This window comes from Myotis brandtii, unplaced genomic scaffold (genome assembly GCF_000412655.1).
Source record: "Myotis brandtii unplaced genomic scaffold, ASM41265v1 scaffold13, whole genome shotgun sequence".
NCBI classification, from domain to species: domain Eukaryota; kingdom Metazoa; phylum Chordata; class Mammalia; order Chiroptera; family Vespertilionidae; genus Myotis; species Myotis brandtii.
The window spans coordinates 2,605,962-2,632,504 of record NW_005354595.1 but is presented as its reverse complement, the minus strand read 5'-3'; the positions used below and the strand labels follow the sequence as shown (position 1 = coordinate 2,632,504).

General features: G+C 39.5%; 1 protein-coding gene across 1 annotated transcript in view; it reads right to left on the bottom strand.

The window, feature by feature from the left end:
* Positions 1-26,537, bottom strand: part of IKBKAP (inhibitor of kappa light polypeptide gene enhancer in B-cells, kinase complex-associated protein) — a 59,511-nt gene extending 32,974 nt beyond the window's left edge. Inside the window, exons 1-12 of the mRNA XM_005859785.2 lie at positions 26,492-26,537; positions 23,012-23,174; positions 16,104-16,256; positions 14,438-14,519; positions 13,656-13,736; positions 11,442-11,527; positions 9,848-9,944; positions 9,079-9,169; positions 7,356-7,479; positions 6,276-6,369; positions 3,268-3,498; positions 2,225-2,395 (exon numbers count right to left, since the gene is read on the bottom strand). Of these exons, the coding sequence (XP_005859847.1) occupies positions 2,225-2,395; positions 3,268-3,498; positions 6,276-6,369; positions 7,356-7,479; positions 9,079-9,169; positions 9,848-9,944; positions 11,442-11,527; positions 13,656-13,736; positions 14,438-14,519; positions 16,104-16,256; positions 23,012-23,161 (1,360 nt within the window). The 5' untranslated portion in view covers positions 23,162-23,174; positions 26,492-26,537. The remainder of the gene's footprint in view (positions 1-2,224; positions 2,396-3,267; positions 3,499-6,275; positions 6,370-7,355; positions 7,480-9,078; positions 9,170-9,847; positions 9,945-11,441; positions 11,528-13,655; positions 13,737-14,437; positions 14,520-16,103; positions 16,257-23,011; positions 23,175-26,491) is intronic.
* Between the last annotated feature and the right edge of the window lie 6 nt (positions 26,538-26,543).

The window sequence follows — 26,543 nt, the reverse complement described above, 5'->3', positions numbered from 1 at the left end:
AACCAAGGTACATGCCCTTGACCGGAATCGAACCCGGGACCTTTCAGTCTGCAGGCCGACGCTCTATCCACTGAGCAAAAACGGTTAGGGCCATCCTACATTTTAATAACAACTCCCACAACCTTTTCCCAGACTCTTTTATACCCAAATACGCTATAACATGCTCCCCACTCTCAAAGGCTTACGGCTCCCAGCTTTGTATTTTTCTACAGACACTTTCCTGGCTCAAACTCTCACCATCTCCTGCCTAGTCACTCTGAGCAGCCCCACTGGTATGTCTGCTTCCCCGTGCCCACACCATGGCCTGCCCGCACACAGCCACCTAAGACATCGCCCGAGAGCAGAGGTCTAACCTGCCCTATCTGATCATGAATGTAGGGTGCTACAGAGTTTCATTCTGGGGAGATAGAGGTGTTCTAAAATTGACTGTGCTGATGGTTGCAAAACTGCAAATATACTAAAAACCATAGAGCTGTACACCCTAAATAGATGAGTGGTGTGAATAAAGTTATTTTTTAAGTGAATGTAGGATAAAATATTCTGTACATAGTAAAACAATAAACAATTATACAATCTTAAATTAGTATCATCTAGTAAGCACCGCAAAAGCTTACTCTACATCTGATTCTTTTAAGCTAAGAAAACCAGCAGTAACAGTAGTCAAAGACAATCACTTATTTACTTTTGATATTACAGGTTGATAATAAAGTCTACTTTGAAAAGAAGTTAATTTCTGCTTTTTCTGATTTTCCTTAACAATGAACACATTACTTTTTAAAAAGTTATTAAGAAATAAAAAGTTTAAGGAGAACTGTTATAGCATTTTACAGAGTAAAACTAAAATCAGAGAAGCTGGAGACATATCCAAGTACAGTAAGTCCTTACTTAATACCGTCAATGGGTTCTGTGACTTTAAACAAAATGATATGTAACAAAATCTATTTTATCATAAGGTAACTGGTATAAACAAGAGTTCCTACACAGCATCTCATCAACATTCCAACAAAATGACACTGAACAAAAGGAGGGCCCACTGTATTGTTAGTATAAACAGAAGCCTGCTGATTCAACAGAAACACTGATTAGCAGGGAATTCCAATATAAATTAGTTAATTTTGATTATTCTATCCTAGCAGCTATCTAGATTGTTCTCTGAGAATGCATAAGTTATTTGAAAACAAGGCCACCAGTGCCATTTGCCTGTATAATTCATGACATGAACGTAGAACTCACAACTAAAAACAAGTGTGGGGTTTCCCCAGCCCATCAGGAAAGCAACTAGGAACTGAGAGCAATGGGGCTGTGGAAAACAACTGGATTAAAAGCTACGACACCTCAGTTGGACTCCCTGTCCATGCTTGCTGAAGCAAATTGCAAACCCGCTGGCATTCTATCCTTCATTATAAAAAAGAAAAAATCCAGCCCAACCAGTATGGCTCAGTGGTGGAGTGACGTTGACCCATGAACCAAGAGGTCACTGGTTACATTCCCGGTCATGGCACATGCCCGGGTTGCAGGATCAATCCCCAGTAGGGGGCGTGCAGGAGGCAGCCAATGATGTGTTTCTCTCTCATCAATGTTTCTATCTCTCTATCCTTCTCCCTTCTTCTCTCTCTAAAATCAACAAAAACGTTAAAAAAAAGGTGGAGTGACGTTGACCCATGAACCAAGAGGTCACTGGTTACATTCCCGGTCATGGCACATGCCCGGGTTGCAGGATCAATCCCCAGTAGGGGGCGTGCAGGAGGCAGCCAATGATGTGTTTCTCTCTCATCAATGTTTCTATCTCTCTATCCTTCTCCCTTCCTCTCTCTCTAAAATCAACAAAAACGTTAAAAAAACAACAACAAAAAAGTCCATCAGTGACACCGCTCCTAGGAGTGCTGTGAGATCAACTGAAAATATGTGCAAAGGCAATGAAAACTGTAAAACACGTTACAGGTGTAATAAGATACCATCCTATTTCCAGGGTTGAATGTTATTCTTTAAATAACTGACTCTTCAAGTTCAACAAAGCAAAGGAATAGCTCTTATAAGCCAGAGTAAGACTGAAATTCCCTCAAAAAGACCCCCCCACAAGCCAATTAAATATCATGATGATAAAGATATTAATTATAAACTTCAAAATTTTTAGAAACACTAGAGCGAAGGCAACATCAAACTATAACTTGCTTTTTAGAGGGGAAACCTGACTCAGAACATCTTGTAACAGTTCTGAACATACCATATTTATAGACAGAAATCTGGTTGCTGGCATCGAGGATAGCGAGGTCGTTACTCCTTTCAGGGCACGCAGAGAACATGACTTGATTCACAGGCTCTGGGAGCAGCATTCGATGGGTGTACATGGGAGGTGGGACTACACTCTGCCGGAAGACTGTCACCAATACCCTGTCTGCATGTGACAGAGAAGGAGAAGGAGGATCAGACACATGGATGTTCAACTGTGAAATAAGGCATCAGAACAGCACAGTACCACTAACTAATGATGGTGGTAGGAGATATACAGCAATTCTTTAAAATAATTTTTGGTGTTTTTATCATCAATAAACATCGTGTAGGGGGAGGAAATATCATGGACTATGTCTATATCAGGCTATTGTCCCCTCCAGACCTGGAGAAATCCGTCTCTGGTCTTGGAGGTTTTAGGAGCCATGAGCTAGGACAAGGTCAAGAGATCAGAATTCTAGCTTTGGCTGCAACCAAGCCAGGCTAACGCAAGGAAATCAATGCCTTTAAAATCCTTGAAGCACTTCCCTCGGCATGGATGCGGTAATAAGGCATATATGATTAAGTCCTCTACCCAGATCATATGATTATTAAATCAGTATTATGACCACTACACAGAACATGAATTAGTACAGCAACTCACATTACAATCTTAGAAGCAAGGGTCAATGAAAATCTGAGTCAGGGCAAAAGACAAGGCAAACACATCTAAAACCCTAACACGACTGTCTCCTCTGCCCAGGGTCAGAATTTTCAATGTCTTCAAAGGCTGGACCAGTAAATATGTGAAGACCATGGATGCAGCACAATGAGGAACTGGGGTGGGAGGTGGATGTGGGGAGGAGGAACTATGGTCCTCAGGAAAGTACATGCCCCAGCTATGTGCATTCTCATCCAAACAAAACAACAAATAGGTAAAGATAAACCAACCAACCAACCAAATAAATATTCCCCATTGTTTTAGCCAAACCACCACATCTGCAGGCACCGGCTCAGGGGCCCCTTCCAGGCTCACAGACACCTTTTCTAGCTGCTTACTTCCATCGATGACAGCCACGTTTGCCATGTCACTTGAATAATCCCCCGAGCTCCGGTCGGTCGTCCAGCACCAGTCATAGCAGAGGTAGTGCCAGCCCTGACAGAGAACATGCAGCCGGTACGGGGTCACCGGGTCCCACATCAGAGACACAATCTTGCTCTTCCCACAGGCGCTGAAGATCAGACTTTGCTTGAGATACCAGTGGTAGTTCCCCACAGTCCAGAGCTGAACTGCAAGGGAAAATGAAAGGAGGCCTCAGAGGGTGGAGGACAAGACCTCATACCATTTGCTAGAGGAGGATGGGACAAACTTTTCTTTTTCAAATGATCCTTCCTGCTCAGCCTCTCCATTAAAATAATATTAACAATAATTGGCAAAAGGCAATTTTCCATGAAGACAAGATGTCAAGCTCAATAAAGTCAGAAACACATGTTTATTTTTGCCTCTACCTTCAAACTTTTTAATCGTGAGGATGGAAGGCTAAGACAAGACAGTGCTTTAGACAGTTGTTTTTTTCATCAAGAATTAGAAAGAAGATTAAAAGTATTAAAACACTCAATCCAGAAGTACTGGACTAGCACCTCTATGTTCTATTAAGCTTAAGTTGCTTATTACTTTCTCCCAAGTGCTTTGCATGCAACTGGGTGCAAGGCTCTCTGGTATTAACTAGGATTCAGCTGTCTGAGGGAGATTAGCAAGCAATTATCTTTTCCAACATCTATTAAAAGCAGAGACCTAATCCTGGAGGGTGGGGAAAATGGGGAGATGTTGGTAAAAGGGTACAAACTCTCAGTTACAAGATGAGTAAGTTCCAGGGGCCTAATGTACAGCATGGTGACTACAGCTAACAATACAGTAACGTATACTTGAAAGTTGCTAAGAGAGTTGATCTTAAATGTTCTCACAATAACAACAATAAAAATGGTAATTATGTGAGGTGAATCTCATTGTGGTAAACTTTTCACAATATATACATATATCAAATCATACATTATACATTTTAAACTTACACAGTTATATACCAATTACATTTCAATAAAGCTAAAAAAAAAAAAGACCTAATCATGTTAAGTCAAAACCAACTTTTATTAAACAGATGATACAAATAAATGAAGGTCTTGATTATAGTAAGAAATTTATTTCCTTTATCTCCCAGCTCACTAATTCTTAATTCAGTGATTACAGCAAATCTAACCTAGTTCTCTCACCTAGCTATCGCAATACATTTCCCTAGCAGTGAGTTGGTAAGCTAGACTTTCTGCTTATGCTGTGATAACAGGAATCATGGCTGTTCTTATGTAACACATATCCTGAGCATATCACAGTGCCTTGCCTGCCCTTGACACCCTGTGGTTCTCAACCCTGGTTGCATGTTAAAAGTTATCTGGAAGCATTTTGCTTTTAAATTAAATATGGATAGTCTTCATTCCGATACAATGAATCCAATAAGATGAGGCCTGGAAAGTGTTTTGTTTTGTTTTCTAAAGGTGCAGCCAGGGTTGCCCAGCCGGGTGTGGCTCAGTGGTTGAGCTCAACCTATGAACCAGGAGGTCATGGTTCAATTCCCAGTCAGGGGACATGTCCGGGTTGCAGGCTCGATCCCCAGTAGGGTGCATGCAGGAGGCAGCCAATCAATGATTCTCTCATTGATGCTTCTATCTCTCCCTCTCCTTTCCTCTCTGAAATCAATAAAAATATATTTAAAAAATAAAAATTAAAAAAAATAAAGGTGCAGCCAGTGTTGAAAACCACTGCGTCAAATGAATGAATGAGTGAATGAAAAAATATTCAGTGCATTATTATTGATAATGAAAAAGTACAAAACTTTAAAAGTCTAACAAAATGGGATTTAATAAACTGCGGCACAAATGAATATTATCCAGTAATTTAAAATAATATAGATGGCTATCTAAAGTGGAAATATCTTTGTGGCAGTAGAAAAGTAAGTTATAAAACTGATGCATCATACCTATCTATATACATAACAAAAATGAGATCATGGCTATACTGAAACATATCCATAAAATCTGGAAGATGAGAAAATTTCAATAGTGATTATTAAAGAGACAGAATTATGGATTAACTATTTTCCTTCTCATCTTTATTGTGTAATGTTTTCACCTATTACGTATACACTAAAAAACACCTATTTACACAATTTAAAAGGTATAGTGACGATTCTTATATCTAATCCAATTTCTCTTTCACTTTCACAGTGTAGTATTCCTTTGGTCAATGTTGTGCCTTCCTGTAGCAATACCACCTAAGAAATTACTGGTGACCTGTAATGGTCAATTTTATATGTCAACTTGGCTAAGCTATGGTGCCAGGCTGAACACTAGTCTAGATATTGCTGGGAAGGTAGCAAGGTATTCTGTAGATGTGGTTAAAATACACAATCAGGTGACTTTTTATCTTTCAATTTTCTAAAGAAATTATTTATTAATTATTGAGTAACATTGGTTAGTAATATATATTTTTCAAGTGTACGTTATAATTTGATACCTATATATACTGTAGAGTGCTTCCACCCAAATTCTAGTTTCCACCTGTCACCATAGATTTGATCCCCCTTACCCACTTCGCCCTACTACAATCAGTTGACTTTAAATAAAGCAGATTATCCTCCACAATGAGCAGATTTCATCCAATGAATTAAAGGCCTTAAAGAGCAAGGGTTTCCTGGAGAAAAAGGAATTCTACCTCGAAAATGTAAAGTAGGATCCTGCCTGTCTGCAGACTGCGGGCCTGTCCTATAAATTTCAGATAAGACTGAAACATCAACTCCTACCTGCTGGCCTGCCCTGATTCTGTTTCTCTAAAGACCCGTGACTGATGCATGACTGAAACCATAAATAATCTAAACCTAACCACTGGCCCATCTCCACCTACCCCTCTCCACCAACTTTTATTCCACTGCAGGACTAAGTAGAAGAGATAAAGGCAACTCCACATCTACTTTCAACTATATTTTATGGGGCAAAAGGCTGAAACAGTGCTGTCTTACCATAGGTTTTTAGAGTGGAATTTTCTTCCCTCTGAAGGTCTTCCGACCAAACTGCAAGCACAGTGGAATCTGCATTCCAGAGCAGGTCATTGACCTAGTAGGGAAAACAGACCTGTCATTGTCCTTTAACTAGGTATTTACTTCAAAATCTTTATGATACCGGAATTCCTTGCTCTCACAAACCAAACAATCCTCTCCTGGAGCAGAGCCCTAGCTATAAATTATTAACCTACAGAGTCATTAAACAAATCTGTGTAGTCTGTCCTCATATGCAGAGGACTCTAGAAAATGCATTATGCTTAAAGATTAAAAGAGATTTAACAACCAAATGCAAGTGACATTTAGTCAATCAGAGACATCTGAATATGGACTAGGGATTAGATAATACTAAGGGATGATTACTAATTTTGTAAGCTATGATAATGTAATTGTGGTTACTTATGGTTATTTAAAGAAAAATGTTCTTAACTGTTAGAAAAAAAATATTAAAAGTACATTTCCTAGAATTAAAAAAAAAAACCCTAGGAAATAAAATAAAAATGTGTGTGAATATGTGTTTGTGTGTGAGGGCCAGAGAGAGGTGGATAGATAAAATAATTTTGCAAAATGTTGGTATCTTACAAATAATAGGTACATGGGAGGTCATCCACCTCTACTCTCCACTTTTAGTGTCTTTAATTAAAATAACCATTGGATGTGTATCTGCTTCAACAAAGATCCTAATGGTACACACGCTGCTTAAGGTTTCAATGTTATGAATGAAAGGCATCTTTATTGCTGGACGAATTGTACTTTTGTCAAAATAAACAATAAAAACTAGCATTTCTATTTCCTGTCTATGTTTTATGTAGGGTGGGAAAGAAATACCATTTCTTTTTTAAAAATCTCTAAGAAAAAGAATTTCTCATTTTTTAAGAAGAAGAAAAAAACCCACAAAAAAACTTAGTTATAAGAAGCCACTATTTCTGTTACTACGTACACAGGAGCTTCTATTTACACGCACGCCCATATCCAATATAAACCTTCTCTATAGCTGAGGAAAGTCCCTAAATTTGATTCTGAAACAACTCAGGCACCTACCTTCACCTCATCTTTGAGGAAAGGAAGCATAAACTGTCCATGGAGAAGTCCATTTTTCTCAAAAAACACCACGTCTTGCTGGTTGGGTTTATCTTGTGTGGATGCAATCAAACTGCCTGAGGGCCTTAAAGCAAACAGAGGGTGTTAGAAGGCCCCAAAGTACATGCAGCTGGCTTTAAACGAGATAAAATCAGGAGAAATTATTTTTTTCAGCAAAAACAAAAAGAAGCATGCAAGGAAGTTTCAAATTCCATGTCACTAGGTAAGCAGTCATCCTAGTGAGAGACTATAGAGCAGGGGTGGGCAAACTTTTTGACTCGAGGGCCACAATGGGTTCTTAAACTGGACCGGAGGGCCGGAACAAAAGCATGGATGGAGTGTTTGTGTGAACTAATATAAATTCAAAGTAAACATCATTACATAAAAGGGTACGGTCTTTTTTTTTTTAGTTTTATTCATTTCAAACGGGCCGGTTCCGGCCCGCGGGCCATAGTTTGCCCATGGCTGCTATAGAGGAAAGAGTGCCTTTTCCTAATTTGCACAAAGCCTCCACTTGCCCCAAAAGCCTCAGATTTAGAAGGCACTTGGGTGACTTTTTAAAAAGTCAATACTTTATTTAAATCATTGCATGTATGTCCTATAACACCATAACCTATTACTCCTTCAAGTAGATAACTTCAGCAAATATTCCATGCTCAGGCAGGTATTTTTAAAGACTTCTCAATCACCTCATCTCTAGGTTTTAATTCAAATACATTTTTCTCTCTGCTCTATCATCCAACTGCTACTCAAATACTGGTGGGAAATGAGATATCTAAAACCTACAGACCTCGTGGCTTTGCATATAACAGATGCTACTGAGACAGTGGATGAGACACATCCTCTATCTATATTAAGGGGCAGGTATTTTTAAAGACTTCTCAATCACCTCATCTCTAGGTTTTAATTCAAATACATTTTTCTCTCTGCTCTATCATCCAACTGCTACTCAAATACTGGTGGGAAATGAGATATCTAAAACCTACAGACCTCGTGGCTTTGCATATAACAGATGCTACTGAGACAGTGGATGAGACACATCCTCTATCTATATTGACAGCCACAATCACAAGCAGGCTGTGACCACACAAGGGTGCACGGCCAAGAGAATCAGGCTGGATCCACCCTGCACGTTCCTCGGCAAACAGATTCCCTTGGTGTGGGAGATTGTGCACAGAAAGGAAGCCCTCTTCCTAGTCCTCACCAGAGCTCCACTGCCCACAGAGCTGTGCATACAGCGACTTCCCTTCTAAGCACCATTTTCTGTTTTATACAATGGCTTCATGGAGACCCTGCCTATAACCTACAAACATATGGGCCTCGGAATTGTGAGATCTGTGAAGAAACTCAGAATCTACTATTCAAATTGAAGTCAGACTTCAGGGAACTAAAAGAGAAAAAAACATACAGGCTTACAGCCAAATGAAAAAAAGTAATTCTCTTTTTTGTGTTATATAAACACCCACATTCAATAGATACCACCTCTACCCCAGTTCCAAGAATTCTTTTTTTTTTTGTATTTTTTTTTCTTTATTGATTAAGGTATTACATATGTGGTGTCTGTGTCCATTGGTTAGGCTTATATGTTTGCATACAAGTCCTTTGGTTGATCTCTTTCCCTTACCCCCACCCTCAGTTCCAAGAATTCTGAGGAAGGAGTTAAAAGATTTCTTCTCCCACTCACTTCCAGGCCAGAGCTGGGCCCAGTCCTGCCACAGGCTCACTGGTTGACTGTAAAGCAAACTCACGGTTCCACACTCGAACCTTCCGAGCCCCTATGCAGTAGGTACAGAGGAAACAAAACAACAAACAAACAAACTTAAAGCATTATGATAAGTATTGTCAAGTTGAAACTTTTCAAACACCCCCCTTATTAACAAAAACTGTCATAGTTTTACAAACAAATTAGATTAATCTTGGTAAAAATTTGTGTCCAACACAGAGGAGGCTGGATAAAATAGCCTCAAAGAACTCTTCTAATTCTTAGTTCTAAATTCATTAACATCTAAAGTATATCTTTATGTAATAAAAGAAAACTCCCAATGAGAAAGAAAAAATTGCCCTGGCCAGTGTGGCTCAGTTGGTCGGCGGCATCCCATGCAACAAAATGTTGCCAGTTGGATTCTCATACACCAAAAGGCTGCCTGTGTTGTGGGCTCAATCCCCAGTAGAGATTGTGTAGCAGGCAGCAGATCGATGTTTCACTCTCACATTGATGTTTCTCTCTCTCCCTCTCCTTTCCTCTATCTCTAAGAATCAATTTTTAAAAAATCTTTAAAATACTGAGTATCACCCCACATTGATGTTTCTCTCTCTCCCTCTCCTTTCCTCTAAGAATCAATTTTTAAAAAATCTTTAAAATGCTGAATATCACCTAAAAAAAGAGAGAATAAACTTTCCTGAATTTAATAAGATAAACTTTTTGTTTGTTTAACAGCAATTTATTTTCTTACCTGTCTCTGGGCAAACAACACTCACGGCAAAAAACTCATCACCACGACGCCAGGTGATTTGTGGTCTTTGGTCATCCCAGGGCAAAGCAGACTCAATCTAAAGAGATGAGGAAAGACAGATGTCACTGGGGGCCTTAAATGGCCCAGAATCAAACAAGCCTCAGGCTATTAAATGTCAATCTTTCATATGATATTAAACTACCTAGAAAAAACCAGCTTCATAGAAACCTCAGGAACTCTTCTAATGAAAGGATCCTTAGATGCAGAAATCACCAATAGAAAAGAACTTCAAACAAAACAAAATTCTTCTTTGGACATTAAAAAAAAAATGGCCTTCAAGCAACAGGAAGAAAGTTACAGATCAAGATATTAACACCAATGAGTTGAGGAATCTACCAGGTAACTTCGACAAGAAAATAAATGTTGTTTGTCTAAATATAAATAGAACAGAGAGAGAGTTCTATTTGTTGTGTAAGCTTCACAACAGTGCACAGAAGAGTGGAGCCAGAGGTAATAAGGGCAGCAGCAATGATGAACACAGTCCAGTGCCACCTGCATCTCAATCCTGAAGGCCTTCAAGACAGAAACCAACTTTGCGGGGTTGGGGACCACTCCACCTGAGCAGCCATCATCCATTTCTGTGACAGGTTAAGTCAGAATGGTGCCACCATCTGCACCCCAGGGAATACACTGGCAGCCTAACCAGATTCATTCTAGGCGAAACGAAACCATGGTAGAGAACACAAACTTCCTCAGGTGCAGGGTTAAGAGATGAAATACGATTCACAAAATGCAGCTAGAAGTAATGAAAGATGAAAAATGTACCTGGCAGGCAGTACATGACTCATTTATCCTATAAGGGCAGTTCATGGAAATTTCTACATATAATATACACACAATGCTTTCATTTGCTCAGGCCCCAAATCATCCTCAATTCCACTCTCTCACACCCCACACCTGATCTATTATTAATAAATCTTGTAGCTCTACCTTCAAAATGTATCCAGAATGAAGGAAAATAAGTTTCATCCAAAAGGAAAAATCAGGAAAAAAAATCTAATATCTACATATGTAGGAAAGTATAAAAACAGTTCTTCTGCATATCAAGAAGAGATACACGAAGTGTTTTATTTCTATCTGTGATTTATTTTTTACACTGAATATTGGTTATAATTATTCCATACACTGAAGAAAAAAAAAAAGGTGAAGCAACTGGCATTAAAATGTCCAACTCAGCAGATCGATGTTTCACTCTCCCTATGACATGCGTGTCAGAGGTGACACGCGAACTCATTTTTTTGGTTGATTTTTCTTTGTTAAATGGCATTTAAATATATAAAATAAATTATCAAAAATAAAAATCTTTGTTTTACTATGGTTGCAAATATCAAAAAATTTCTATATGTGACATGGCACCAGAGTTAAGTTAGGGTTTTTCAAAATGCTGACATGCCGAGCTCAAAAGGTTCACCATCACTGTCCTAGGATGACTCATTCCCTGAGGTTTTCTGAACAGCGTCAGCTTTACTAAAAAGCACAAGACATCTGTCCCTTATTAGCCTCTAAGTGTCTTTATCCATCAGATCAACCTTACCATTTGCACCTGAAAGGCCGCTTGCCTGCCTTCTGATCCGTGGAACTGGGTCTCCTTCCTGCCCCATCCAACTGTGATAAACTTGTCTAGAGAACAAATGATTGAGAACATGCAAGACAACCAGTGAGCTAAATGAAATTAAATAAAAGCAGTTTCATTGCTAATTTCCAAGAAGTTAGGGACTGTAATTACTTGGATGCTCTGAGACCTCTCAATTAATTGACCAGCAGTCAACATTATGAAAAAGTAGGTGGGATTAGCTAGGCCCAGGGCACTTTCCCATGCAAAGGTGTGCTGGTTACTATCTATCTCTATGATTGTCCTCAAAGCTGAACGCCCCAGAGACCCATCCTGGATCCTGCACTCTTCCAGGACCATACCTGCTCCCTGAGCAAGTTCACCTACTCCCAAGATTGTAAAGATTCCTACATGCCAATGATTTGGCCCCTTATATTTGCCTACTTCACATAGTGATACCACGTAGTCCTGAAACAAACCAAAAACATAACTCACCACCTACCCCTTACAGTCCAGCACTTCCCACCTTCCCTCTCAAATCCTGGAACCTTTATTCCCACCACTTGAGCTTCAGGCTGGAGTCCCATTAAACCAGCGGTTCTCAACCTGTGGGTCGTGATCCCTTTGGGGATCGAACGACCCTTTCACAGGGGTCACCTAAGACCATCGGAAAACACATATATAATTACATATTGTTTTTGTGATTAATCACTATGCTTTAATTATGTTCAATTTGTAACAATGAAATTGGGGGTCACCACAACATGAGGAACTGTATTAAAGGGTTGCGGCATTAGGAAGGTTGAGAACCACTGCATTAAACTTTCTTCTTCACCTACATACCCAAAGCCTACTATTGTACTTTCTAAACTGGTATTTTTCAAACTGGCTAGGGCAGGAAAGGAACCATGCACACATATTCCAAAAGAGTTGTTCAGATAATTCCAAACAATGTACTCCCATCCTCGTTGAGAATCAAATTTTTCCTGAATTTATTCCCTCTTTTGGCCCCACCACCCACCTTCTTTATCCCTCATCTATATTCCTATGGCAACCTCTTGCCAGATCACCCTTCCTCTTCCCTCTGCACCAATCACTCAATCTTGTATCATCAAAACCTTTAATGGCTGATCACCTATAACTCAATGTTCAAATTCCCTTCCTACCAAACGTAATCAAAATCCATCCTGTTTATTTCATTCCACATTCACGTCCTGCCAACCACCGATGCTTAAGTATTCACAGTTGTCTGAAAAAGTTATGATGTGTCAAAGGCTTCCGGGAAACACCTTGCCCTGGAATGGGTTTATTCACTTGCTTGGTCCACTTCCCTCCCTTCTCCTCCCCTCCCCCCTTATTTACCGAAGACCAACTGCAGTAGCCATGTCTGCGAAGTCTTCCCTCTCCTTTACTCCCTTCCTCCCCTTATGCTACCCGAATACCTGCACATCAAGTTGTCAGTGAACTAATGGAACTCCTTAAGAGAAAAGCCAAATTCTCTACAGCACCTAACACTGCTGGGTTCATACCGACCCCAAAATTATTACTGAACAAATAAATTACTTTTGAATGAATAAATGAGTAGCCATTTTCTAAATGACTTCTCAGAGTTGGTGGAATAAGAAGGCATGAAATTAGACCTCAGCAAAAATTGAAAATCTTTCTTGTTTTCTCCCCAAAGTTGTACCCCAGAAATGCCCTCCTCGTTCTAGCTCAGAAGTGAGGAATCTTTTTTCTGCCAAGGGCCATTTGGATATTTATAACATCATTCAAGAGCCATACAAAATTATCAACTTCACAATTAGCCTGCTATATTTGGTCAAACATTAACTCATCTCTAATGTCTTGGCAGGGCCAGGCCAAATGATTTTGCAGCCTTATACAGCCCATAACGTTCCCCGCCTCTGTCTAGCTAGTGTAGTCCCTTTCCTGAGCAACAACTATCAAGATGACCCTAAGCATAGATTTCTATTCCCCAGATTATTGACAAAGCTAACTCTCAGACCGGGAGAGGCACTGAAGTATGCCTTTCAAGATCGGAAGTGGGTCAAAGGAACTGGGCGATCAGACACTTAATGAATGGAAGTTCAAACATTATAGTCCTTTGGGTTATGACATGGAGATTAGTGCACAAGACAATGATCAAACTTGAGTGGAACTCAGATCACAAGACATTTCAAACAAAGCTATACTCACTTTCACCAAAATCATCCTGGTGGATCTGATGTTCCATGATCGGTTCAAAGTCTTTTGTCATCATAATCAGAGTCTGTTGACCTTGAAGGGGCACAAACAAGAATAATTTCATTTTCATACTACAAATTTGCCATTCCATAAGTAACAATGGCACTGGAAGCTACAGAGCTGGTGTGAAGGAGTTTATAGTCAGAACAAGACAGACAGAATTCATTCTAAATGTTTGACTCTCATAAAAGCAAAGAGCTTTTGACGTGATGCTTATTCTCAGCTATTTATGTTGTAAAGCTAACATAAAAGTCCTCTCTAAATTATAACACTAGTATAATTGTTCAAAGAAAATTTTTGAAACCTACACAGCTTAACCCTGTGAGATATTAGGAGCCATCCTATATAATAAAAGCCTAATATGCTAAGGGTCCAGTCGTCCATTCAACAAATCAAAGTGTAATATGCTAATGATATGCTAAGATCGCTCAACCGCTCATTATGATGTGCACTGACCACCAGGGGCAGACACTCAATGCAGGAGCTGCCCGCAGTGGTCAGTGTGCTCCCACAGGGGGAGCACTGCTCAGCCAGAAGCCAGGCTCACAGCTGGCAAGCTCAGCGGTGGTGGCAGGTCTGTGGCAGCGCTAAGGATGTCAGACTGACAGCTTCCAAGGGCTCGCGGACTACGAGGGGGTGCAGGCCGGGCTGAGGGACCCCCTGAAGTGCATGAATTTCATGCACTAGGCCTCAACTGTTTTATAAAAGTCAGATGAGATCAATGACAAGTTTACCTGTAGCAAGAAGCACCAGCTCTTGGTCAGGACTCCAACTCATGACTGCAATACCACTGGCTACACTCCCTACACATTCCAGCTGAGACAGACAGAAAAAAAGTAAGAGAGATTAAAACCCCACTGTCTCAGTGAAAATTTACTATAACCATAATCAAAATAATTAAAAACAAAACACACAACCGTGAATATATTCAATAAACATTTATTCAGTATCAGGTATTGAGAGACTAGGCATGACACAGGGCACAGGAAGTGGACGTGACTATGGACATGCCATTCCTCCCAGAGTTATCTCACAAAGGAGATGAAAAGATGGCTCTACAGTGGCATTAGAGCTATCATTGAGGTTTCTGGGAATTAAGTGAAGGCTCAGAGCAAGAAAGCACTAGTAGCCCAGGAGTTCAGGAAAGCTTTTCTGGAAAGGTGCCTTGAAGGGTGATAATAGGGCCAGGAAAAAGACATCAGGGGGAAATGCAATATTGAGGCACAAAATTCAAAAAAGAGCAGTTAAATAACAGCTGCAAGTAGAGCATAAAACATACACACACACACACACACACACACACACACACACACACACACACACGATGATGGGGGAGGGGAGAGGCTAAAAGGAATTTGGGGAACACATATGAAAGGTTCTATAAGGTACAATAAGAACATGGATTCTGTCTTGCATGCATTGAAAAGCCACAAATAGGGAGGATTAGCACCATTTAATTAAATTAATGGATAGGAGGAGGTCAGTAATCAGGAAAAATTGCTACAGAAAGTTTTGAAAATAAAAGCATACCTTTTAAATGTGAGAAACACTATTTAAGTTGTACTTGATGTCTTTGATATTTCTTACCATAAACTGAAAGTAAGATTTATTACTGCACTAAATGCAATGGTTAAAAGCAAAGGTATCAGATTTAGACTGCCAGGGTCCATATCCCCTCTGAAAACTGTATGACTTTGGCCTAGTTACTTAAGCTCTCTGTGCCTCAATTTCCTCTAGTTCTAAAGAATCGGAAAACACTCTACCTCTTAAGATTGTAGTGAATATTAAATAAAATTCTGCTTGAAAAGCACTTGACAAAGTGCCTGGCACATTGTAAACATTGACTAAATGTCTGCTACTACTATCATTATATTATTAGTAATACTATAAGTCTCATTGCACAATCAATGTTAAAGAGATCACAACTCATGTAGTAATCAGAGAAGTTTAAAAAGACTTAGACTTTTTTAGTGTGAAACTCTTGCTGTTAAAAAGGATAGAAATCCAGAAATCAGTCTTACGCTAGAGTAGAGAAAGAGGCTAATGGTTGAAATCTATCTCCTTTGGCAATCATAAATATTTCAAAGACTTTCTAATTGAGAAATATAGGTTACAACTCAGGATCAGATTTTGATAAGAGGTGAACTACACCCACACAAGAATGGCCAGGTTGTAATTGTTCTGATTAACAAATGCAGTAGACAAAACTGAGTTTTAGAAGAATCCTGAAATATAGCTGAAGCCAAACCAACAATTTTTTTGTAAAGAAATATATATTGCAACGACTGTAATTTGTAAAATGCTTAAATAATACATCGCCTGAATTTTTAAACTTCTACGCAAAGCAAGGTCCTGTTGGAGGATGCTTGAAACTTCCTCCACAAGGAACATTGCACTTACCTGGAGTGTGCTGAGATTGCACAGTATGACATCTCCAGAAGTCGTGGCCATGCACACAGACTCCTGATCCAGCAAGTCCTGAATACCAACAATGCGGCCACTTCCATCCTCTGGGAGAAAGCCTTCTGCCACTAAAGAAATTTCATTTCTCACCTTCCATCAAAACAAACACATAAGCAAATTAAGCCAATCTACTTATAAGAACAATTCACAACATTTCCAGAAATAAAATGCTTTTTAATGCTTCTTTTATAATATAAAAGCTTTCAAAAAAATTTTTTTCTAGATAAAAATCCAAACTTTCACTTAAGGACTCTCATAACCCTACTATCTTTAACAAGAAAAATAGTTAATGCAAGCTTTTTGATAAACATAAAATAAAAGCAAAAAGCCTGGTCTCTTAAAAAATATCCATTAAAACATAAAGCTAATAACTATGGCTTTCTTTTTCTTTCTTTTTCTGACTATAGTTTTCTAAGATTTCTATCGATGGAGGAAGGGGAATAAGAATGTAATCACCTAAAATACATCAGTAGCAAAATATAATTAAGGAAAGATATTAGAATCAATCCAAATAGCTTTTAAATATATACAGGCGTGGGCAAAAGTAGGTTTACACTTGAGTACACAAAACAGCTTATTCTTTTTTTTTTTTAATTTTTATTGTTGAGGGTATTATAGATGTCCCACCATTTTCCACATCCACCTGGCTCCCACCCTACCCCAGGCCTTCACCATACTATTGTCTGTATCCATAAGCTATACATAACAAGTTCTTTGGTTAATCTCTTCCCACTTCTCCCCCCACTCCTTCCCTCTGAGATCTGCCAGTCTGTTCCATGCCTCTGGACCTATTTTTGATCAGCTTATTTTGTTCATTAGATTCCACATATAAGTGAAATCATATGATGTTTGTCTCTCTCTGATTGGCTCATTTCACTTGGCATAATAATTTCCAGGTCCCTCCATTCTGTCACAAAGGGTAAAAGATCCTTCTTTTTGTACAGCTGCATAGTAGTCCATTGTGTAAATGTACAATGGCTTTTTTATCCATTCATCCACTTATGGGCACTTGGGCTATTTCCAGATCTTAGCTATTGTAAATAACGCTGCTATGAACATTGGGGTACATATATTGTTTCTGATTGGTGTTTTGGGATTCTTAGAATATACTCCCAGAAGTGAGAGAGCTAGGTCAAACAGCAGTTACACTTTTAATTTTTTGAGGATTCTCCATACTGTCTTCCATAGTACCTGCACAAGTTTGCATTTCCACTACAGTTCCCTTTTCCCTACATCCTCACCAGCATTGGTTGATTTTTTTTTTTTATGGTAGCCATTCTGCCAGGTGTGAGATGGTACCTCACTGTCATTTTCATCTCTGATGATTAGTGACGTTGAGCATTTTTCCATGTCTCTGGGTCAACTGTATGTCCTTTTTGCAAAAGTGTCTATTCAGGTCTTTTGCCCATTTTTAAATTGTATCATCTTCCTTTTTTTGTATAAGTTCTTTATATATTTGGGAAATTAACCACTTACCAGATGTATCACTGGCAAATACGTTCTCCTTTTTCATTTCATGATATCTTTGCTGTGCAGAAACGTATTGGTTTGATATAGTCCAATTTGCTTATTTTTTCCCCGTTTCTCTTGCCCTATGAGATGTATCAGCAAAAATTCTGCTACTTGAGATGTCTAAGTTTGATGCCTATGGTTTTTTCTGGGATTTTTATGGGTTTTGAAAGTTACATTTAAGTCTGTTATCCTTTTTGGATTCATTCTTGTGTATGGTGTAAATTGATAATCTAGTTTTTGTGTTATCCTTTTTGGATTCATTCTTGTGTATGGTGTAAGTTGATAATCTAGTTTCATTTTTTTTTTTTTTGCATGTACCTGTCAAATTTTCCCAATACCATTTATTGAATAGATTGTCTTTACTTCATTGTATGCTCTTGCCTACTTTATCAAGTATTAATTACCCATATTGGTGTGGGCTAATTTCTGGGGTCTCTGCTCTCTCCCACTGCTCTAGATGTCTATTCTTGTGCCAGTACCAGGCTGCTTTTATTGCAATGGCTTTGCAGTATAGTTTGATATCTGGTATTGTGATCCCTCCAACTTTGTTCTTCTTTCTTAAGATTGCTGTGGCTATTGAAGGTCTTTTTGGTTCTGCATCAATTTCTGGAATATTTGTCCTAGATCTGTGAAATAAGCAGAAGGTATTTTAATGGGGATTACATTGAACCTACAGATTGCTTTGGGCAGTATGGGCATTTTAATAATCAATTCTTCCAATCTATGAACAAGGTATATGTTTCTACTGTTTGCATTTTCCTCTGTTTTTTGTGTGTTTTTTTCAATTACCTATAGCTTACTGAGTACAGGATTTTTACCTTTTTGGTTAATTTTTTCCCTAGGTTTCTCATTTTTTTTCATTGCAATAGTAAATGGGATTGTTTTTTTTACTTTCTCTTCCTGAGAGTTCTTTATTGGCATATAAAAATGCTATCGATTTTTGGATATTAATTTTGTTATTTACTTTGCAGAAATAAATGTAGTTTTTGGTAAAAATCTTTAGGGTTTCCTATGTACAATATCTCACTTGTGAATAATAACAGTTTTACTTAACCTCTTTCAATTTGGATGCTTTTTATTTTTTCTTATTGTCTTATTGCTATAACTAGGACTTCCAGTACTATGTTGAAAAAGAGCAGTGAAAGTGGACAGACAACCCTGTCTTATTCCTGTTTTTAGGGGAAATGTATTTTAGTTTTTGCCCATTGCGTATGATGTTGGCTGTAGGTTTGCCAGATATGGCCTTTATTATGTTGATATTTTGAGGTATGCTCCTTCTATTTCCACTTTGCAGAGTTTTTTATAAAAAATGGGTGCTGGATTTTGTCAAATCCATTCCCTGAGTCTATTGATAAGACCATGTGATTTTTATCCTTCATTGTGTTTATGTGACATAACACATTTGAGTTGTTAATACTGTACATGCCTCACATCCCCAGAATGAATCCCACTTGCTCATGGTGTACGATCTTTTTAATGTATTGCTAGAACTGGTTTGCTAATATTTTGCTTAGGATTTTAGCATCTATGTTCATCAGAGATATTGGACTCTAATTTTCTTTCTTTGTAGTATCTCTATCTGGTTTTGGAATTAGGATAATGCTGGCCTTATAAAAGGAGCTTAGAAGCCTTCCTTCACTTGAATTTTTTAGAATAGTTTGAGGATGATAGGTGTTAGTTCTTTTTTGAATGTTTGGTAAAACTCCCCTATGAAGCCATCCAGGCCAGGCCTTTTGTTTGCTGAGAGGTTGTTTTTTTTATTGCTGCTTCAATTTCATTAATTGTTTCCAGCCTATTCAGGGTTTTCTGATTCCTCCTGATTGAGTTTTAGAATACTGTATGTTTCCAGGAGTTTGTCAATTTCACCGAGGCTGTCTGTTTGTTGGAATACAGGTGTTGATAGTATTTTCTCTCAATCCTTTGTATTTTTGTGGTGTCAGTTGTTACTTCATCTCTTTCATTGCTGATTTTATTTATTTGGGTCATCACTTCTTTGTTTTTTGATGAGTCTGGCTAAGGTGTTTATCTTTTTGATAATCTTGTTTATCTTTTTGAAGAACCAGCTCTTGGTTTCATTGATCTTTTATATTATTTATCCTCCATGTAATTTATTTCCACTCTGATCTTTATTATTCCTTTCCCTCTACTTCCTCTGGGCTTTTCTTATTGTTCTAAGTTGTAGGGTTAGATTGTTTATTTGAGCTTTTTCTTGCTTCTTGAGGTGGGCCTGTAATGCTATGAACTTCCCTCCCAGGAATGCTTTCACTGTGTCCCTAGATTTTGTTCATTTTCATTTGTTTCCAGGATGTTTTTTAATTCTTCCTTGATCACATTGGTAAACCATTTATTATTTAATAACATATTCCTTAGTCTTCATGTGTTTGAATGTTTTGGGGTGTTTTTATTGTAGTTGATGTCTAGCCTCATGCCATCATGATCTGAGAAGATGCTTGATATGATTTCAATTTTCTTGAATTTGTACAGACTTGTTTTGTGTCCTAACATGTGGTCTATCTCTGACAATGTTTCATATACATTTGAGAAGAATGTATATTCTGCAGCTTTGGGGTGAAATGTTCTGTAAATATCAATTAACTCCTTCTGATCTAGTGCATTACTTAGGGTCATTGTTTCCAGGTTGATTTTTTTTTTGTCTGGAAGATCTATCCAGTGATGTCAATGGGGTGTTAAAGTCCCCTACTATGACTGTATTGTTGTCTATCTCTCCTTTACAGTCTCCAGTAGTTTTAAAAATATATTTAGGTGCTCCTATATTGGGTGCATATGTTTAACAGGGTTATATCTTTTTGTTGGAATGATCCATCTAGCCTTATATAGTGACCTTCTTTGTCTCTTATGGCCTTTGTTTTTAAAAAAATATTTTTTATTGATTTCAGTCAGAGAAAGGGAGAGAGGGATAGAAACATCAATGAGAGTCATTGATTGGCTGCCTCCTGCACACACCCCACTGGGGATTGAGCCCACAAGCCAGGCATGTGCCCTTGATCGGAATTGAACCCGGGACCCTTTAGCCGCAGGCCAACACTCTATCCACTGAGTCAAACTGGCTAGTGCAACATTTAACATTTAATTATGATGTGTCTTGGTGTGGGTCTCTTTGGGTTCCTCTTGAACGGAACTCTCTGTGCTTCCTGAACTTGTGTGTAACTTTTTCCTTCACCAGGTTAGGAAAGTTTTCTGTCATTATTTCTTCAAGCAGGTTCTCTTTCCCTTGCTCACTTTCTTATCCTTCTGATACCCCAACAATGCAGATGTTGTTCTGTTTCAGGTTGTCCCAAAGTTCCCTTAACCTCTCCTCATGCTTTTTAAATGTTTTTTGCCTTTTGTTTCTCTGAGTGTCATTCCACTTTGTCTTCCAAATTGCTGATTCAATCCTCTGCTTCATCAATTCTGCTTTTAATTCCTCCCAGTGTATTATTGATATCAAATACAATATGCTTCATTTCCAATTGGTTCTTATTCATTGTTTCTATAGTCTTTTTCGTGCTGATGTAGTTTCCACTAAGTTCCTTGTAGTTTTCACTAAGTTTCTTGGGCATCTTTATAACTATTACTCTGAACTCTATGTCTGGTAAATTGCTTACCTCCATCTCTTTTAGATCTTTTACTGGAGATTCCTCCTTTTCTTTCATTTAGGGGTTCTTTGTCTTCCCCTTTAAGTTGTATCTTTGAGTTTGTTTTTATGTATTAAAATACCTGCTATGACTCTAGTCTTAGCAGGGGTGGTCTTTTGTAGTAAATGTCCTGTTGGACCCAGTGGTGCAGACTCCCTGAACTACTGAGCTGCATGCTCTAGTAGTGACCCTTTTGTGATTTGGGCTCTTCTGTTGTAATTGGGTCTTGACCGTTGTTTTCCCATTCATGGGTGAGATTCTTCTCAGGCTGGATAACTGTGATGCTCAAGCCTGACCATGCCGTGCAGGTGCTGACAGAACAGAACAAAACAAAACAAAACGTACAAAAGAACCCTACAACAGCAAAAAACCCCAAAGAAAAGAAAATTAGGAAAGAAAAGACAACACAACAAGAATAATAAACAAAAAAGATAATACTACTACTAATAATAAAATAAAAATTAAGTAATACTAGAAAAGGGGAAGAAAAGGGAAAGAAAAAAGGGGGAATATTCATGCAAGATAGCCAGCCACTGATGCTCCCTGAGATTGCTGCCTCCTGAGCTGTATCCCAAGGGGTAGGGTAATTGCCTTTTCCCAGGCTTTTGGTATAGGGAGGGGCTTGTGCGTCTCAGGAGAAATACTGCTGTAATATGGGAGAATGGGAGGGACAGCACAGGTATCCCGGCAGCCGTCCTCCCTGCCACGGTCCCCAACCACTTCTACCCGTCTCTCCTCAGGAAACTCCACTATGCACCTCCCACTCCAACAAAACTTGGGTGAGAGACTGGGCACGGAATTCCTGAGCTCTGGCTCCCTGGCTGATAGAAGCCAGGCGCTGGTTGCTACGTGGGTGGCTGTTGCCAAGCTGCTCAGCGCTCTGTTAGAAGCACCTAACATTATGCACCTCCGGTTGCTGTGTGGGCAGCTACTGCCCAGTGGCTCAACTCTCTGGATGTCCTAGCCTCTCTCCCAGGGAACCCTCCTCACCCTTGGCCCATGGCTCCTGACAGCTCAGCCAAAGGCCTCTCTCAACCCTGCCCTTCCTACAAGTCTAGAGGTGGTTTCTGGCCTTCCTTGTTTAAAAGTCTCTTCCCTCTGTCTAAAGCAGGTATTTCAGGGTGAATATTTCCCACTGTAGTTCTAATTCTAGTTAGATTCTGGGAGGAGGTAGGAGAAAGATCCTCCTATTCCTCCACCATCTTTCTTCCGTCCAGAGTTTATTCTTGTATTATTATTTATTAATTGTATTATTTTCCATATAAACAACCATTAACCTACTTTTGACTCACCATATATAAATATACACGCACACATGCTCAAGATCCTGGAGTGAAGACTCTGATTTAATTGGTATGAGATGGGGGCTGAAACAGTTTTAAAATGGCAATTTTCAGTTGCATCCCTAGTTGAGAACCACTATTACAAAAAATTTCAAGGTAGAAAGGGTAAAAAGTAGGGTGCCCACATAAAATATGAGGTCAGAGTTTTGCCAACTCATATTTAAAACAGTAGCAAAGTAAAAGGTAGGTTACTATTTAAATTACACCTAATATGACATCACTGTAAAACAAAGGGAGTTCTCATTTAGGGATATAAAAATTCAGTACGATTTAAAGACTATCTGGGGGAAGCAAGTTTGGAAAAAAACAAGTCAGCGGTCATGCCAAATGCTTGCATTCTCAATCAATAACTCACTTCTCTTGTGACAGGGTCCACTTCTATCAGTCCATGTTCTGAGCCAATGAGCACTGTGCTCCGCTCAGTTCGGAAAGAGAAGCACTGAGGTGTCCCTGGAGCCTGAATATCCCTGAACTCCAGGGTCTGAAGTAACTTCAGATTTCTCATGGTGAAGCTATTCCTGAAAAAAAAGTACAAATATCCCTTGATAAAACACTCACTTCTAAGACAAAAAAAGATTTAACATCAGTTATTCCTCAGTAAATTTGAAAGAACAAAATGAATGGGAAAACATTTTATATTTGAATATAAGGGTAACTTTATAATCCAATAGATTTATAAAATCATGTGAAATCCATATAAATATTTGAAGAAAATCTGGAATGAGATTACTTTAATATCACTAGGTATATTTATATATAAACTGGGATATACTTCCATTAAAAAAGTTAAAATTTAAATCAAAAGTAGAATATAAGGATGTACTGTTCTCAGGGGGAAAATAAGACCTGTAAAATTACAACAGTTTACTTCAAAATGATAATCAATGTTTGAGTTGCTTAATGACTTGATATAATTACTTCATGTAATTCAGCTTTCCTGGCCTGGTTTTTACCAGTGTAATAGTAAGGTGAGAAAAGAATGATAAATAGGAAACCTACTTCAATCTGGCAAAATCAGACTTGCTTTAATGTATAATATTATCTAAGTAAGAGGAAAACAAATATTAATGTGCTGGGTATTTATATTCTGATCCCTCTGAGGTTTATAATTGGAAATCCCTAAGTTATGTTAGGAATGGCAATTACACAAACCACAATGGACTTAAAGCCACCATATTCTAAAAAGAATTCTCTCATCTTGGCATTTCATACATATGACATTGAAAAAGATGAGGTAATCCTCCTACACAGCAGATAATGTTAAGTGTAATATGAAGGATAACATATAAAATGTGGTTTAAGAGAAAGGCAAAACCATGCATGGTGGAAGCAAGAAAAAAAATCAAGGTAAACAATGGTTTATAAGCTTACGTGATATTTATATTCAAGAACTTCTAGAAATTATTTGAACCTGTATTATACCATAAAGGTTTTAAATTTAATTCCACACAGAAAGTTTAGGCTTTCCAAAGCATATAAAAATTACAACCTTGATCTTTCTTTAAACATAGAGATGACCACTGGTATAGATCTGAAAGGACTGGTAGATTTGAGATGAGAGACTGCCTGGCATGTCTGACTAGAGGGGAGTAAACAGGTGATATAGTAGCAAGAGGTAAGGACAGACAAGAGGGGGATCAAATGTGTAGTTTCCAGGCTCTTTCATTCTGGTTCACCTAATAATAATTATTATTGTTACTGTTGCCATGATCAGATCATCAAAATATCTTCATATCCCTCTCTGTGAATATTCACCAATAACCCGTGGAGCCCTGAGGTCCATGTACTGAAGGATACGAATCTGGAGGGTAAAGGCAGTGAGAGCTGAGAGGAACTCACTATTTCCTGTCATCTTACTGTTCCCATCACTGCTGCCCCAGCAATGGGCTTTCATCCTTGCAGGGGCCCTTGGTCCCAGTCTTTAGTACTCCCATGACCAGCCTCATCTCCCCCATCCCTGGAGGTACCAGCAATAACCAGGCAGGCCCCCTCCAGGTGTCTGAAATCCAGCAATAGGAGGGCTCCTCCTCTGAATTCCAGAGGTCTGAGTCCTTGCTTTATAATGCCTCTGCTCCAAGTTTAGGCATGATAATCCCAAGGGCTTCCCTTGTTTTGATCCCCAGCCCTAGCTAAGTGTTGTAGCTACCTACTTCCATCAGTTTACCTTTTGCTTTTTGTTCCTCCAACAACTATTTAACTAGTTCTTCATATTAAATTCTGTTCAAATAATAATGTGATTTCAACTTTTCCAACTGGACCCTGACTAACAAATGCAACAAACGACCTGAGTTCTCAAATCACTGAGCTTCCAGAATCACCTGCCAAGGTGAGCTCATCATTCATCTCCCCCATCCCCAACTCTCCCAGTCTCAAAAAGAACTTATCTAAATGTTCACACCCATCATCCTGACTCCCTTATCTTCTCAAGTGTCCCCACAATTTGCAAGGACAGCAAAGGAGTATCCTCCAAACTCCCCCAGGACCCCAACTTATTAGTACCCTTTCTTTTACATCTGCAATCTCCAACTCCTAGCCCTTGATGATTCGACTTTTGTCTTTAAATGTAGTAAAGAACTCTCTATACTAGAGATCAATCCTGATCTCCCAAATTTCTGACAACTCCATTGTCTTCCCTTGCTCCTTTACAATCTGTCTCTTAGCTAATTATGAAACCCCTGACTGACTACAAGTACCAGGCAGATGACTAATATGCTACCGAGATGGAAACGTCTAGCCCTAACCCTCCCTACATGGGATACTAAACCCACATTTTCAACCTCCTAATGTTACCGCAAGAATGCCTCACAAACACATCAATGCAACCTGGAAAATGAAGTTAAGTACTTGCTATTTCCCCAACACACGTTTTCCCTATTTGGGAACATGGCACTTCTACTCTCTCTGTTCCAACCTGAAAACTGCCTACTTTTTGCTCACACTTTTTATTCTCAACTACTCACTGGTTACCTCCGTGGCTGTCAGTCAGTATACAGCTTGAATCCGTCACACAGTAAGTACCCAGTCAATACCAATCACTGGTGTGTGGCCTACATCAAACACGGAAAGAGTCCTGGCCGTGTGGCTCAGTGGTAGAGCATGGGCCTGCGCAAGGAAGAATCACGGTTCCTTTCCAGGTCAAGGGCTTGTACCTGGGCGCAGGTTCACTCCTGGACGCGGCTGGGGCGCATGCTGGAGGCAACCAATCAATGTGTCTCTCTCTCACAGATGTTTCTCTCTCTCTCTCTCTCTCTTCTCTCTCTTTCTCTCTCTCTCCCCCCCCCCCCCCTCTCTCTCACCCTCCCCCTCTCTAAAAATCAATGGAAAAATATCTTCCGGTGAGGATTACAAACAAAACAACACATGGAATGAGAACTGGGTAAGTGCTCCAATACAGACAAAAAATGATTCTGAGTCCCTGCCTCCACGGTATAGAGGGCCATATAATACCCCACATTATATGGAGAAGCACAGGGGGCATCACGAAAAAGTCCCAGACCCGGGAAGGGACCCGCCACCGTCTGGGAACTTCTGATAACCATCGCCTTCTGTGGCGCATTAATTGATTCGCTTTCAGAGGTCCTGCCCACTCCTGCAAGGCATCCGCAGGCTGGGTACCCGTGCAGCCAGGGAGCAGGGCCCTGCCCGTGCCCAATGCCGCGGGCGGAGGCAAACCTGCAGAAAGAGAACTTAAGGCTCGAGGGCAGAGGTGGTCACGCAGCACCCCACGCCTGGGCCTGCATCAGGCAGAGGTGCGCGCCCGGGGCTCCCGGCATCAAGACCTGGCGGGCAGGGCCGGGCTGCGTGTTCCCACCCCAGGAGTCACCGGAACGCTTACCTGACGCCGCGTTCCCTCCCAAACAACGGGGCGTTCCTCGCCTCCTGGGCCA